This window comes from Sander lucioperca, chromosome 17 (assembly GCF_008315115.2).
Source record: "Sander lucioperca isolate FBNREF2018 chromosome 17, SLUC_FBN_1.2, whole genome shotgun sequence".
NCBI classification, from domain to species: domain Eukaryota; kingdom Metazoa; phylum Chordata; class Actinopteri; order Perciformes; family Percidae; genus Sander; species Sander lucioperca.
In genome coordinates this window covers 30,094,853-30,110,475 of record NC_050189.1, presented here as the reverse complement: position 1 = coordinate 30,110,475, position 15,623 = coordinate 30,094,853, and the positions used below count along the sequence as shown (strand labels likewise).

Sequence of the window (15,623 nt, the reverse complement as noted above, 5' to 3'; positions counted from 1 at the left end):
ATGCAACCCCAACCTGCTCCCATCACCCTGGGTGACTTCACAGTCAACACTTTGGAGTACCTCCCCGGGCTCAATCATCTCCCAGGACCTCAAGTGGTTCAGCTCCCCCATCAAAAAAGCCCAACAGAGGATGTACTTCTTGCGACAGCTGACAAAGCTCAACCTGTCAAAGACAATGATGATGCACTTCTACACTGCCATCATTGATTCCATCCTCACCTGCTCCATCACCATCTGGTATGCTGCTGCCATTGCCGAAGACAAGGGCAGATTGCAGCGTATCGTCCGCTCTACTGAGAAGGTGATTGGCTGCAATCTGCCCTCTTTCCAGGACCTGTGTGCCTCCAGGTCACTGAAGGGGGCAGGAAAGATGGTGGCCGATCCCTCTCCCCTGGTCACAATCTCCCCTCCCATCTGGCAGGAGGCTGTGGTCCATCAGGACCAAAACATCCTGCCATAAAAACTTCTTTTTTTTCTCCGTTTCTTCCACTCTGCAGTCAGCCTCACCAACAACGCCCCAGACCATGGTAATAATATAACATTATTAGGTAACTACCACTGGTAATAAGTATATAATTATAGAGAAACTACAGATGAACTACGAGGTAAAACCTCAAGTATTACTCGTCAATTCAACAAAGTACCCTGTTTTGACTAATTTAGGATGATTACAACTCAGATAAAACTGTGTACTTCCTTAGAAAATACGCAACTAATCCTTAGAAATTCCCCCTCAATTACCCAGCAATAAAATGTACAGGGTTTATTTAGTAACAACCCAAGTTTTATTGTGTACTTTCTATTAATTCAGATAGTACTTTCTTATTAATTACCTTCTTATTAGTTATTGTTCATGGCTGTATTAGCTTTATTTGATTTACCTTAGAAAATATGAAAAATTACATCAGTACTTACGTGAGGGTATGTTCTTGTAGATGTGTTTACAATTTACTCAGTATGTGAGTTCAAACAACTCATTAAATAAGTTAAAACTGGACTGTAAAAGGAAGTTGTGTTCGTTCCCAATGTATTCATGTTTATTACACAGAAATTACCAGAAGCATAATGTAAAGTGCTACCGAGTAATCTATTACAAGTTATATGGTAATATCCTGTTAATAACCTGGGAACAAACAAGACTTCCTTTTACAGTCCAGTTTCAACTTATTTAATGGGTAAATATTAATGTTTTTCATAGTTATGTTGTGGAACCTATATGGTACACAATTTTATCTGAGTTATTACCATCATAAAACGGTCAGCTTTAACAATTAAATAAATAATTTTGCTGTACAATTATTTGTCTCTAATAAATGTGATTAACAATATAATGCTCTCATTCTGTCAAATGTTTAAATATTTATTTATTTATTACTTTTTTAAACAAATTAAAGTTTTGAATGAATTCCAGATACATTTTGGCTATATCACTGTTAGGTGACCCAGATAATGTAATAACAGGTATACAGGCTATGAAGTAAACCACGCCTCATTATTATTATAAAACATTTTTTCTAACTGTATCCCCCCTTTGTCATTTTTGTTGTAATGAACGTGTATAGGGTCAAGTACCAACAACTAGCATAGCTTTAGCTCAACAGTCCGTCCAATAATTACTTATATAATTACAATTTTACATTTCTAAACAAAATCAACAATTACCATCAACAGTCTTACCTCTGAAGAGCTTAGCTTTATGTTAGCTATTTATTACGGTTGAACAAATAAACGGCAATTAAGTAAAAAACTTGACAATTAGACAATTATGTAATAATTGTTACAGGCCTGTGAAAAGTACAATACTTGCCGTGGTAACATAGTACAGTTTTTGCTTATCAGAATTAATCTCCCTTCATGGATTTATCTGCACAACCCCCTCATCTAACAAGTAGAAATATGAGAGGGAAATGTTCTGCCAGGTATCAAAAATATTATCTTGCTCATCATTGCCATTGGGATTTTCATTGGGGTTGCCATTCGGATTGACATTGCCATTGGCATTTCCATTGGGATTTTCATTGGCATTGCCATTGGGATTGACATTGAGATTGCCATTAGGAGTTTCATTGGGGTTACCGTTCAGATTGCCATTGACATTGCCATTGACATTTCCATTGAGATTGCCTTTGCGATTTTTATTGGCATTGTCATTAGGATTCTCATTGAGATTGCCACTGGAATTTCCATTGGCATAGTCATTGGGGTTGCCATTCAGATTCCCATTGGGATTGTCATTGTGATTGCCATTGGGATTTTCATCGGCATTTGCGTTGGGAATATTGGCATTGCTGCCATCTGGGTATTGTTCTTGCAGCTCGTGATTATAAATAATCCTAACATGTTTATCACAGAGTTTCTTAGCTCTTTTTTCCGCTATTATTTTTAGCTCCTTTTTTATATGGCTGCTCACCGCCTCTGACAGAAGATCTTCATAAACCCATTTGTAGTACGGAGGGCAGCATAGGTTGCGTCCAGACACAGAGCTGCTTTGACACCATCTGATAAAGGCTTTTAAAAAATCAACGGCGTTCCAAAGCAAAAACATTCCAGAGATAACAGCAAAACCCCAGTCCTAGAAAAGAAACAAAGGTAAATATGTGAAAAATTATATTACTGTATGTCACTTTAAGATGTTGTTGTGTAAAGCCATTATGTAAAGTACTTGATAGTGCTTCTCAAGTACAGTACTTTATTAATTGTTGCTTGTCTTTTTTCCACTTTTCTGCTTTTATAGCCACAACATGCATTTATAAGACTGTAGAATTAAGCCCTTTAATATGCTTAACTTTTTCATAATGTTAATGACAAAACCGGTTTTGCTTTTTTGGGGATACCAAATAGTTTGAATATTATTGAAATGTAAATGTTTAACACAATTTTTTTTTTTTTTATTACAAATTGTACTGCACTGGCTCAATAAAGCACAAACAGTGTTTAAATGTGTTTAATCCCCATGGATTTGATGTTTTAATAGTCACAATAACAACATTGTTATTTACTTTTGAAACCTCAGATAATTTTTCTTGGGAGAAAATACGATTTGCAGTGCCATTGACAGCTGAAAAACAAAACAGTTAAACTCAGTTTTATCCGCCCAGACTTGTAGTTGGGATTTTTATCTGCATTACTGACAACATTTACCTTAACAATTCTCTATACAGTGTAAATATATATTATAATAACAAAAACATTGTCATGTTTAAGTACTCATTTCTGAATGATAATGTAAACATTTTGCAATTCTTTACATTTAGCTTATTAGATTACTGTGTGTCACTTACACGTGATTCATTCTTATAACTGGCTTCGATGAGTGTCTCCTCGTAGGTCAGATTTTTCTTGCAAGGAATCCCAGTCTGAGAGCTTTTGAGGCAGAAGTACCAATCTCCATCAAACAGAACCGTGGACACCCAAACAGCAGTCAGAAAAAGATATTTCATCAAAAACTTCACAAAAGAGGTGCAGAAATTGTTGACACAATATTTACAGCAGCGACAAAAAATCCCCATTTGGTAGATGGACTCAATTAAGGTGACAATCGAGGTGAGGAGCAAAGGAGGGGCAGCCACGAACACTACATCATGTGGACCTGGTCTGCATGAGCAAAGAAAATCCATATTGAATAAGTACTGCAGAATGAAGAAGAGGGCTATGAGCAGGAAAAGACCCACAGACTTTGTAATTAATTTCATCAATCCTTGAGGAACGTCACCGAGGTGGTGTAACATTCTGGCCGAAAATGCTGAGTTCAATATTGAGTTCTGGTATTTTATAGGATGATGATGTTAGTATGTTGTCCTCTCAGTGCAAAAACATCAAATATTTGTGTGGGAAAATTCTCTGTCCTCTTAACAGTCAAGTGAAGAGGTGTCAGCCACAGAACAACAGGAAATGTTAAGATTGTCTGTGGCATTTACCTTGTCTGCACAGCATGCTCATGTGTTAACCACAATGTGCCAGCCCTTTCATAACAATGATACAACATGCTTTCACTTTTCATTTCCACCGTTACTTTGATTTAATCCTGTCTGTGTCATTCAGAGAACAGTTGTAGGTCTACCTGTTGCGGCGCATTATCATTTGTACCTGTAATCTCTTATTTGTCTTTATTTTAAGGTCTTGATATTTTGCTTGTTTTTGTTGTTTTTCTAAATTCAGGAGAACATGTAATGTGAGTATGAAACATTTAGATCTGTCCGAGTACTTCTATGCAGTCTGTTGGGGGTTTCCTTCTCTGTGTCCCCACTTTTAGGACAATGTGTCTGACTCCAAATAAAAGACCTATATATCCCTGCACATTCGTTAAATTGGAATTACATTGATCCTATGCAAGAGCCAAATAAGACGATAAGATAAAGTCAAAATGTATTTGACTTTATCTTATCGTCTTATTTGGCTCACGAATGTATTTGACTTTATCTTATCGTCTTATTTGGCTCTTGCTTAGGATCAATGTAATTCCAATTTAACGAATGCGCAGGGATATATAGGTTTTTTATTTGGAGTCAAACACATTGTCCCAAAAGGGGGGACATAAAGGAGGAAAATCTGGAAAAAAAAAAGTCACAGCAGTTCCATAAATTGCAGCCTTGCAAAGCTCGGCTTGTCTAGTCCTTTTTTTAAATCATACCAAAACGTCTGCACACTTATCTCCACGTCAGACACTAAGCTCACCCTCATAGCTTGCTCTGACCTAAAGCTTTGAAAACAAACTGGGCCTTTGCAGTAGAGATGAGTGGACACTTTGATTCCTTTATGTGCCCTATTTTTTGTATCTAGCACCATCTTGAGGGGAACTGCATCATGTTTTTTTCATTAAAATGGTACCTTATCATGTTTGATCTGGGCATACATTTTTTTCCCAACATGGGGGGCTTTTGTCTACATATTTTAAAATTCAGATACCCAAATGGTCTAAATGTGATGGGTACAAGTAATTGTATTAATTCTGCAGTTTTGCACTGTGTTGAACCCTGCTGACAGGAAAACAATCACACAAAATACAAAAAAAGATTCAAGATTGTTATACATTTTTCTTTTTCTTTTCTTTTTTTTTGTTCTTAAAAATAATAGATTCAACATCTGTTCATGTTGCAAGGCTTTAGTACCACATAAACGACAAGAGTCTGAGAGTTGACGATCTAATCTACCTTTAAACTTTAAGTAACAAAGCAACAGACTACAAGTCATTTTCAATGGAAGCCGGTGATGTGAAGCTACAAATGCCTTAATGAAGGGCGTGACATACCTCAAATCAAATCAAAGTTGAGCTGGTCTCCACTGTTTTCAGCACTCCAATTATGCGGTGAAATGTCAACCATCACATGATTTTTTTTACCATTTCGATTCCCCTTCTCGCTACTTTCTCTAGCTAGAGCCGTGTGTATTATTTTTGTGTAAAGCTGGGAAGTAGATGTGTAGCCAAGGTATGGAGACAGATTAGTTCCAATACTAAGTAACAAGTGATGAGTGATCAGCTAATAAAAACTAGACTAAGAGTCTACAGCCATGCTAGCATCTTTATACTTAAAGGTGACCTATTATATTGCATTTTCAGGTTTATACTTGTATTTTGTGTTTGTACTAGAATATGTTTACATGCTTTAATGTTGAAAATGCTCATACTGCCCATGACTGCTGCTCCTGTATTCAACCTCAGTCTGAGACGCTCTGTTGGAGCTACTGTCTTTCGGTACTTTGTGCCATGAGAAATCCCCAATAAAGTCATGTAAACCAAATACTACACAACCGGACATGTCTCAGCAATAATGTGACCAGAAATTGGGGAGAAATGACCAACAATGGCTGCCAAGATTACAGGTTTCCCTGGCCTTAGCACATAGCTACTATTCTATTAGTTCTATTAGTGTCACTAATAGAATATAGCAGCACTTTCTACAGTCAAAATTCGCAGATAAAGTTTTTTAAACCAAATACTACATAACCCGAAATGTTTCAGGAGTAATGTGACCCGAAAATGGGGAGAATTTAACAACACTGGCAACCAAGATGACATCTTCTACTGCCTTTAGCATGTAGCTACATGGGACCACCTCAGTGGCTTGAAAAAAAAGACTCCAGCAGTTCCTGCCTAGAGCAGATGACCAAGGCCGGCTAGATGTTACGTGACACAGAGCCGAGAGTAGAGAAAACTGTTGAAACCGGAGCGTTCAGAACAGTTGAAAATCTGAACATTTTAGCTCACAGGGATTTCTCTGAAATACGTTTACCTCATTATTTGAAGTTTTGACAACGTTTAACATGAAAATCCAACATTATAACAGTATAGATATGACACAAAATATGGAAAAGCATAATAGGTCACAACAGTGCTTTGCATGATTTGCTTATAAGCACGTAACACAAAGTACAGCTGAGGCTGATGGGAATGCCATTAGATTTGCAGGTAAAATAGTGGCGCTAGGAAAGGTCAGGGGAATAAAATATATGATCACCAAAGTGGTGGGCCGAGTGACCATCAGAATAACATTGCTTTTCAGTTAGCCAAAAGCGTGGCTAATAAGATTTACAAAAATGTATGATAATTTATACTTTTTAGAAATGTGTCTTCCTATCCACAAATACCACCCAACATGAATGACATTTGTCGATTATATTGAAGGCTGTATCAACAACGTTTTACTTCCGGGATTGTTCAGGTGTGGCTGGAAATTCTGCCGGATGGCACTCATTTTTGGCCGGATGTCACCTTATCTTCCTCTTTCTTTGCGTTGGCATTTCCCTTTGTTCAGTGCCAGTTCAACTTCTACACTCGTGTGTTGCATTCCCCCTGTTTCTAGTAAGTGTTTGTTCTGACCAGTGTTTTTTGACAAAAGTGTCCGTCTAGTGTTTTTGGATACTGTAGCCAGATTTACCCTTTCGACCGGTTCCCTTTTTTGACCCAGCCTCTGCCTTGTGTTTGGGATAACCGTTGCTTTGTACCGCTTTTGTACAATAAATTCCCTTTTGTGACATTAACTGCGTGTCTAAATCCTGCATTCTGAGTCCCCTGTTTGAACTCAGTCTGACAGTCCCAGTCTGAGTAATTCTGAGTGTGATCATCTGTCCCACCTCTGTATACATGTGTACTGTACACACAGTGTGTTTAGAGTTACAGCTAATATTTTTTAAAATACTTGTACGTACAAGTTTTAAGTGTGAATATATTTGTGAGAATTGCATGTTTTGTGCTGTTTTCTGTGACTTCAAATGTCATGATATGCTTAGGAGAATATTTTCTATAAATACATACCCCACTGCACAACAATCCAAGTGTTGTGTTACAAAAAAAATCATATCAAACTATAATTATAAAAACTATGTTGTAGCCACAGAATGAATTAAACAGTAGTGGAAAAAGGACTTAAATCCTTTATTTACAAAGCTATCAGTACCACAATGGAATAATACTGCATCCAAAAGTTTATGTAACACGTATGGAAGTCAAATTTACTGTAGTAAAATATCAGGTCACGGGTGTTTTCACATTGTTATATTACTGTTGCATTAGGACGTATATGTTCTACTGTAAATATCTCAATTTTCTGCGTACTGCTGGTGTCAAACCCTTCAAGGAATAGTTCAACATTTTGAGAGAAACTCGCCTATTTTTAAGTTTTGGTCAGAGCCAGGCTAGCTGTTCCCACCAGCCCCAGTCTTTATGCTAAGCTAGGCTAAACAAATCCACCCTTTACTTAAAAAATACATTTTGGAAAATACAGTTATTTACATTTGTTCAGCGAGTAAGACGGTTTGATATCAATCTCATATATGTTAAGTACAGAGCTGGAGTCAAGACGTGGTTAGCCTAGCTTAGCATAACGACTGGAAGGAGCAAGAAAAGCTAGCCTGGCTCTGTCCAAAGTTCAAAAAGTGATAACTGATTAATACACTGTGTCTCGGTTTAATTTGCACAAAAACAGAAATGATAAAAAGACAATTAGCAGTTTTATGGAAGTTAAGTGCAGTAACTGTGTGCAGCTCCCCAGCGTTTTGTCAGTGAGGTTGCCAGGTTTGGTACTATTGTGGCTGTACAGACACATTTGGAGACACTGCACAAAAGTAGCCAACTGGGCAGATGAATAAACTGTTCTTTATCAAGGAATAGTTCCAGCATGTAACTCAAGCCCTAAAATCGCAAATTGTGGTTTTTAGATTTCTGTTTCCATACAGGTTCTACTAGCTAGATATAACATGTTAATCAGTGAGCTTTAGAGGTGGTGGTATTCCAGGCTATGACTGTTTCCCCTTGCCTCCGGTCTTTATGCTAAGCTAGGCTAACCACGCCATGACCCCAGCTCTGTACTGAACATAAAGACATGAGATTGGTATCCATCTTCTTGTGTTCCCCTGGGGAAAAAAATAGCAAATAGGTGTATTTCTCTAAGAGTGTGAACTATTTCTCTGAAGCACAGACATGATACTGATACATTATCTGCTGGAAAGGAGGAAAATGACATGAAAGAAAACACAGACTCATCACTTGTCTTTACTGAAAATACAACAAATGAGGAAGGTTTGATCATGTCCCCCCTTTTCCGGGGGTCCAAGGCATTACCAATCAAGCCATGATAAAGCAATCACTACAAATCAAGCACAGAGAAAGATTTAATGTACAGAGATAAAGATTTGCATCACTGAGTGCATATTATTAAAATAAAATCTTTAAAGCCTACATATTTCTATCATCACACTGGCTAGTTTAAACTCTAGCAGTGCATCTTATTTATATTTTTCATGTAACATTAGTCTTTAATTAAAGTAACTAGTAACTAGATGTCGGGTTAATGTAGTGGAATAAAAAGGACAATATTTCCCTCTGAAATGTAAAAGTATAAGATCTCACAAAATGGAATTACTCACATAAAGTACTTAAAAACTAGTATACTAAATGTACTTAGTTACTTTTTTTTCTCTTGGCTTAACTAACCCAAACCTGCATTACTCCCTCAGAACACAGCCATTTCAAACTCTTATTGTGTTATTCTTTTAGTTGTTAAAATATAGTCTTATTTTCAATGCCACTGTATACTGATGACAAACTGCTCTACATGTCATTTGTCAAATGGTTCAGCTTTGGAGAAATATTGTCAAACCGACAGAGAAAGGCTTATCTCACATAACACTGTATGATTGTTTCTGGACATCAAGATGTGCGACAAGAACATGTGTTTTTCACTGAAGTCGATGCTACTTTACAGGAGATGGGAGCTTATCTACAGTATAATTGCCAAAGACAACTAAAGTGCATGCTGCTTTACCCACTAACTTAATGGCTTGTACAGTAAGTCATAAACATACATTAATATTACACTTAACCCTATACTACTTATAGGGTTTGCAGCACAATGTGTTAGCATTTTATTCATTTGTATACAAAGTATACAATCATCACATTTTTTTAAACAAAGTGCTATAAGAAAGAAAACCTTCAATCTTTCAATTCAGTGTCACATTCAACCACTGATATCACCTTTGACTTTTGTTTGCGTGCTATGGGGCTACAAAAAAAGAAACATTTAACCCACAGATAACGTTTCTACTAAAAATTCATGTTGCGAATAAAAACTCTAGAAATGTGCTGCTTTTTTTCATATATTTTGGTAAGCTAATTGACAAACATGGAAGTTCAGCAGTCATGAAATTTGGCACTTCTTTGAGCTTCCCTCAAGCACACATTGCATCCACATCCAGTGAAGAAATATGCATAAAATCCAGTGTATCTACTGAACATGTTGTATATTTGTGCGGTATATTTTATATATATATTATATAGAAGTAAGCATAGGCATCCAGCACTTTGGAAACAAACACATCTGAGACTTCATGGCTGAAGATACTTTCCCTGATTAGTGGGATTTTGGGGCACTACTGGGTTCTATAACCAATCTTTAAAGTTTTGTAATCCTTTTTTTATCTAACCTTATTTTCCTCATCATCAAATACATCCTCTGTGTTAGCATCCCTGTCTTGTACATGCTGGTGATGTAAGCCAATACTAGTTGTATGGTAGCATAAACCCATGAAAATGGTATTTTATTAGACATGGTGCCCAGTTTTATGAGTTGTTACTAATGACTTTGTTAATGGTTGATAAATCATATATAAACGCAAGAACTTTTGGATTATCAGGTTGTGAAAAACCCATTAGAGACGGTCCTCCAATTAAAAATGACAGCATCAATTGTTTGTTCAAATGCCTAAATACAACAAGAACGTCTATTGACCATGTGAATTATGACGTGTCTATGAGAGCAATGACAGTGGTAGCTATAATGTTAGTGGCCGCTGTTTGTTTTCCATTTCTTACCAATACTAAATGTTTGTTTCTTTAAAATTAAAATTCTCTTGACGAAGGCCCCCTAACCTTGACAAAAAGTAGTTCTAAACCACAATATTTTCCCACTAACCAAGTGGTTTTTGTGCCTAGACTTAACCAAACCTTAACCCCAGTGGTGGCAGATAAGGAAACGTGATAAATCTCTGCAGATCTAAGCAGAGAAGAGTGCCACTCAATATTAAAACACATGAATGTACCCAAAATATGTACACGTCTAAAAGAAACAACAACCAAAGCCCAGAGAAGTGTGTTCCAGCCCTCATTTTCTAATAAAGCCATCAAATCTATTAAAGTTGCCAATAAATTGAGTTCAATACTCTGCAGCCCCAGAAGATCTGAGTGCTGAAGAGCTATTTCAAAATACAAAATATATTATGCTTGAAGATGATACACTGTACACCATGCAATCTTGAAACCCAAATGTTGCCCTTATTACTGGCCTACAAAGCATGAATAAATTATTGAATCATAAAACATTAATAGAGCTATTCATGTGTAAACCCTTTACAAAGTATGACTTTAAAAACTAAATATTAAAAAGGGTTAATGCAATACCTCTGTTGGCCTGTCTTTATCTGTCATGCAAAACCAAAAAATGCCCTTGTTTACTATTTTCAATGATCTCTATTAAAAAAGGATTTAATAACAAGCATCCCTTGTGTGAAAGTGGTACTGGAAGGGGTTAATCCAAGAACTTGGTTGTGCTATGTGTTATACAGTCATACAAAACCACACTGCAGTTATGCCAATACTGTAGTAAACTCTTAAGCCTTGGGTTAAATTGCCTCATCTTTTTCTGTGTTGCATGTACGTAGAAGTGTTTTTGATCACATTTAAAATGGCGATCACAGAAATTCATCAAACCACATCGTTGGATTGATCTCAATCTGCAGAACTCAGTGGCAGAAACTAGTTTTAATACGTATAGCGGTTCAAGTTAAAGACCTCAGAAGTTTGTAGGATACTCTTCACCTTTTGGATATGGGGTTAGAGGGAATTATGTAAGCATGTACTGTTCGGACTTGTAGATGTAATATACGATTTGGATCATTAACAAGGCAAAGAAACACAGAAGCAAAATCCGATGCCAAATTGTTTGAAATGTCGAAATGCTCTTGAAAAGCCATAATGAAAGCATCCAAAATATTTTCAAATGTCTGAATCAATTTTATGGAAGTGTTGTAAAAGGAGAAAAAGAATTTGATCAGCATTGGAGCTTTGCAACTTTCTTTTTGTGTATTTTGTGTGGATGTAGCAGCCAAACAGTTTGGAGTATAACAAATCAAAAATGACAAAAAATCAAAATGGCAGCACAAATTGATAAAAATTGACCAGGCCAATTTATTGAGGTTGCCATGACCCTAGCAACTCGAAAGGTAAAAAGAAGTTCGTTGGTACAATTTTTTTTTCAAGGATTACAAGTCAAAACATTGAGCTTTAAACTTTAAGGCTTCAGTATGCTTTAAAGAAAGTACTTTTCTATGTGTCTAAAAGCCCCTTTCTGATGGTGGGATCAAGAGGGATGTGAAAAGTTATTTTTTAAGATTCATCACATCCAGACTACAAAGACGCGCAAAAGACCGAATTATTGAAAAGAGGATACGACGGTAGGCTTTATGGCCGCGCCTTTAAGTGTGGCCATTCGTAACATGTATAAACACTTATCTCCTACTTCCTTTGAACCATACTGAAGCCTTGAGATGGATGAAGGTTCTACAAGGGAATGTTGATTTGTAGATAGGAAAGAAACAATTTAGCAGATTAGTGGACAACCAGCAGATCTCCTAATGTCTTTTGCCTGAAGCAGCTGATAATAACAGGACTAAAGAAAGCAGGGAATGCTGAAATGGTGCTAAACTTAAAGTGGCAGCAGGGCGCATTGAGTGAACATTGAAAATAGAAAGTTTTATTCACTTAAAAGTGAGGTGATCAGTGATGGGTTCTTAAAGATAAATTCACAACTGGCCACTGTCATTCACCTCTGAATGAGGCTATCATAAGCTCTTTTTTTTGCCATTCAAGTGTTACCATTACTGTAAGTCTTCCTTCTGGCATCTCACAAGCTCAGTGGCTTTCCAGCAAAACGTACAGTATTTACATGTATTACATATTATTATGACAAGACAACAAAAATAAGTTAATGAGTATATTTATCATAAGGTTATGTGAAACTTAACAGAGGGTGTATTTGATTGTGAGGAAACTATCAAGCTAATTGTACAGAGTATGTTTCAAAGAAGGGGGAGGGGTGGAGAAGGGCTGCATATACATTTCTTCATTACCGGAGAAAGGCTTTCAAAAATCGTTATCTTTTATCTTCCTAGACAGCTTCATACAGAAGGCAGTAGAGCACATGGGTGGTTAAGATGATTGTTGTTTTTTAGTTATTTTCTTGAAATCCCAGGAAAACTATCAAAATGAACAAACTTTGTTTTTTCGTGATAACAAAATTAACAAAACCTACCAAACTGACTTCTCATGATCATTTAGACAAAATTGGCTGAAATTCATGTGTGGCAATTCAACTATTAATATTACATTACATGTCATTTAGCTGACGCTTTTATCCAAAGCGACTTCCAATGAAGTGAGAGGGAGGGGAACATGTTTTTAGTGGTGGGGGAAACCGGAGCACCCGGAGAAAACCCCATGCAGACACGGGGAGAACATGCAAACTCCACACAGAAAGACCCAGGACGACCAGGGTTCGAACCCGGTACCTTCGTGCTGTGAGGCCACAGTGCTAACCATTGGGCCCCGGTGCTGCAATAGCACTTCCAAGTCCAATGAAGTCATGGTACTATACTGGAAAACCGGTGGATCGCTAACTCTGAGTTGGGAGTGATAAGCTGCCAACAAGAAACCAAGTATCTTGGGGTCTTGTTTACAAGTGAGGGTAAGATGGATTTACCAAACTGTTGTGTTGAAGAGGGACCTGAGCCTGAAAGCCGAGCATTGGATTTACTGGTCGATCTACATTCCAGCCTTCACCATCCGTCATGGTAGTCTTTGGTCACTTAGGTGGAGAGAGCATTACTGCCCTAAGTCAAGGAATTTTCTTGACTTGGTTATGTGTTCACAAGTGAGGAAAGGATGGAACACAAGATCTCAAACAAATTGGTGCTGCATCAACTGTAATGTGGACACTGTACCGGACTGTCATTGTTGAGGCAAAGCTCTTGATTTACCAGTTGGTTTATGCGTCTCAACCCTCAATGATCAGCAATGACCGAAAGAATGAGATTGTCGATTCAAGCGACCTAAGTAAGTTTCCTTCACAGGGTGTCTGTTCTTACTCTTAAAGAAAGGGTGATAAACTTGGATCTGGAGTAGAGTAGAGCTACTGCTCCTTCACGTCAAAAGGAGCCAGTTGAGGTGGTTCATGCCTCATGAACACCTTTCTTTAGAGTCTATCCGGACATGTCCATCTAGGAGGAGACTCCAGGGCAGACAAAGAACATGCTGATGAGAATACATATGCCATCAAACTGGGGAATGTCTTGGGATACCTGGGGACTAGCTGGGGGATGAGGCTAATGAGAAGTATGTATGTATGTACCTTGCTTAGCCTGCTGCAACTGCGACCAGGATGGATAGATGGGAATGATCTATGATCAGCTCGTGCAAGGTCACTATACTGTAAACCAACTCTTTCCTACCAATGGAAAACTATCTCTACTACTAGTAATACTATAAGGAATAGTGTAGGATGAAATGTTTAATGAATGTAGTATACTTATCAAGTCCACACTATTTTCGAATATCACAGCTTTGACCAGCCCCAGCAGACTGTAAGCCCCTACCTATTGACAGACTGTGGAAGGTAGACCTCCCCTCAAAGAGCTCCAACCCAAATTGGAAATCATTTTTGGGAACTCCAGAAAATAAACTGTTAAAAGCAGAATATCAACTGACGTTGATCATAAGATTGTTAGTTTATTATCTAATCTAGTTTTAAACCTTCATTCACACATGTCAGCTTATATTGTGGAGCCCAAGATTAAGGATGTGCTTAGTCAAATTGCCACACCAAAACTGGGGCCATGTCTTAGTCCAGTATTGTGCAAGGAACAGGGCTCAAGTCCTCGTTTTAGACCCAAGGCCCCCTAGTAAACCCTGGATTGAGTGAACTAATAACTAATTGTGTCATCTGCTAGTGTCAAATGTTTGTGGCAGTCCTTGATTGTATATGATTATCAGGTCTGAATCAGAATCATGAGAACACAGTTTGGGTTATGTTATGACAAGATCACACAATAATGATTCTGTGATCACAATAAAACAGATTTGTTAGAATAGTTTACAAAAAGTATTCTGTGATCACGAAAAAACTAATTGTAAAAATAATTAGACCCATGGCCCTCTAATCTTCCATATCTTCACTTCAACCCTGGCAGCAAATGATAGGGCATCAGTTTAGATGAGTAGTGACTTTCTTTGGTTACAAACAATAGGGTAAAAAGATAGTTGTCCTCCTATTTTGTTATGCTCCCTGGAATATGTTGAAAATGATGGCCACGCTAAAAGGTCCATCCTAAAATGTAAATAATTAAAACAAAAAAAGGAAGGTCTGTTTCATTTAGTTCCCTTTTGTAAAACGTTTTAAGGATTTGACTCATCATTTATCTTTCTTCAGAAAAAAGGCCCAGTCATCCTCACACCTTGAAAATTGCATACCAGAAGAAGAAAGGGTTCAAAGTCAAGATAAAAGATGGTCAAGGCAACAGAGAGGTAAAATAGTTCTATACAAAACTGACATGTTTTTCCATCAACATATTTCTTTCTGGCTCAGACTAATGATCCTGTGTTACACCCTCTATATGGGCTTTAAAGGGAGATTTAGAGAGTATAACGAGTGTTTGCACGGTGCTATGGATGCTTATATGATGTCATTTTAATGCCACAGGGGCAATTAATCACTAGAGAAAACTTTAAAAATGTTTTAAAAAAAACATTTTTAGGCGTGCTCTGGTGCCTCTACAAGAGGTTAAATATGTTGGTGATAATGGACTAGATGTAGGTGGAGGCCAAAGAATGTGTAGAGTGTGTGTGTAGAAAGTAGAGTATGTCATTTCCTCCACCAAGTTCATTATTTTCTATATGGCGCAGATAGGTATTGTGCTTATACCATGGCCACTTAGATGTTTTACAACAATTGTAAACCACCTTGATAGTGTTGACCCAATTATCCCCTGTCTATTCAAATTGGGTGTGACTGCTCTCGGAACCCCTTGGAGCTTGGGTCTCTTTAGAAAAAACATATAAACTTTGGGTTGTTTTTTTA

General features: G+C 37.4%; 1 protein-coding gene across 1 annotated transcript; it reads right to left on the bottom strand.

Annotated features, from left to right (window-relative positions):
• Positions 1-1,813: 1,813 nt before the first annotated feature.
• Positions 1,814-3,776, bottom strand: LOC116043895. Its single transcript, XM_031290923.2, has 2 exons — positions 3,282-3,776; positions 1,814-2,572 (listed from the first exon to the last, which is right to left on the bottom strand). Exons 1-2 carry the CDS (start codon positions 3,726-3,728, stop codon positions 1,853-1,855), a joined length of 1,167 nt encoding a protein of 388 aa, XP_031146783.1. The 5' UTR covers positions 3,729-3,776; the 3' UTR covers positions 1,814-1,852.
• Positions 3,777-15,623: the final 11,847 nt, after the last annotated feature.

What these genes read in the sequence shown, in the direction of transcription:
- LOC116043895 (XM_031290923.2), bottom strand. Translation starts at nt 3,728, where the DNA reads ATGTTACACCACCTCGGTGACGTTCCTCAAGGATTGATGAAATTAATT. An exon ending in GTTATAAGAATGAATCACGT is followed by an intron (nt 2,573 to 3,281) that starts GTAAGTGACACA and finishes TTTCTTTTCTAG; the next exon opens with GACTGGGGTTTTGCTGTTAT.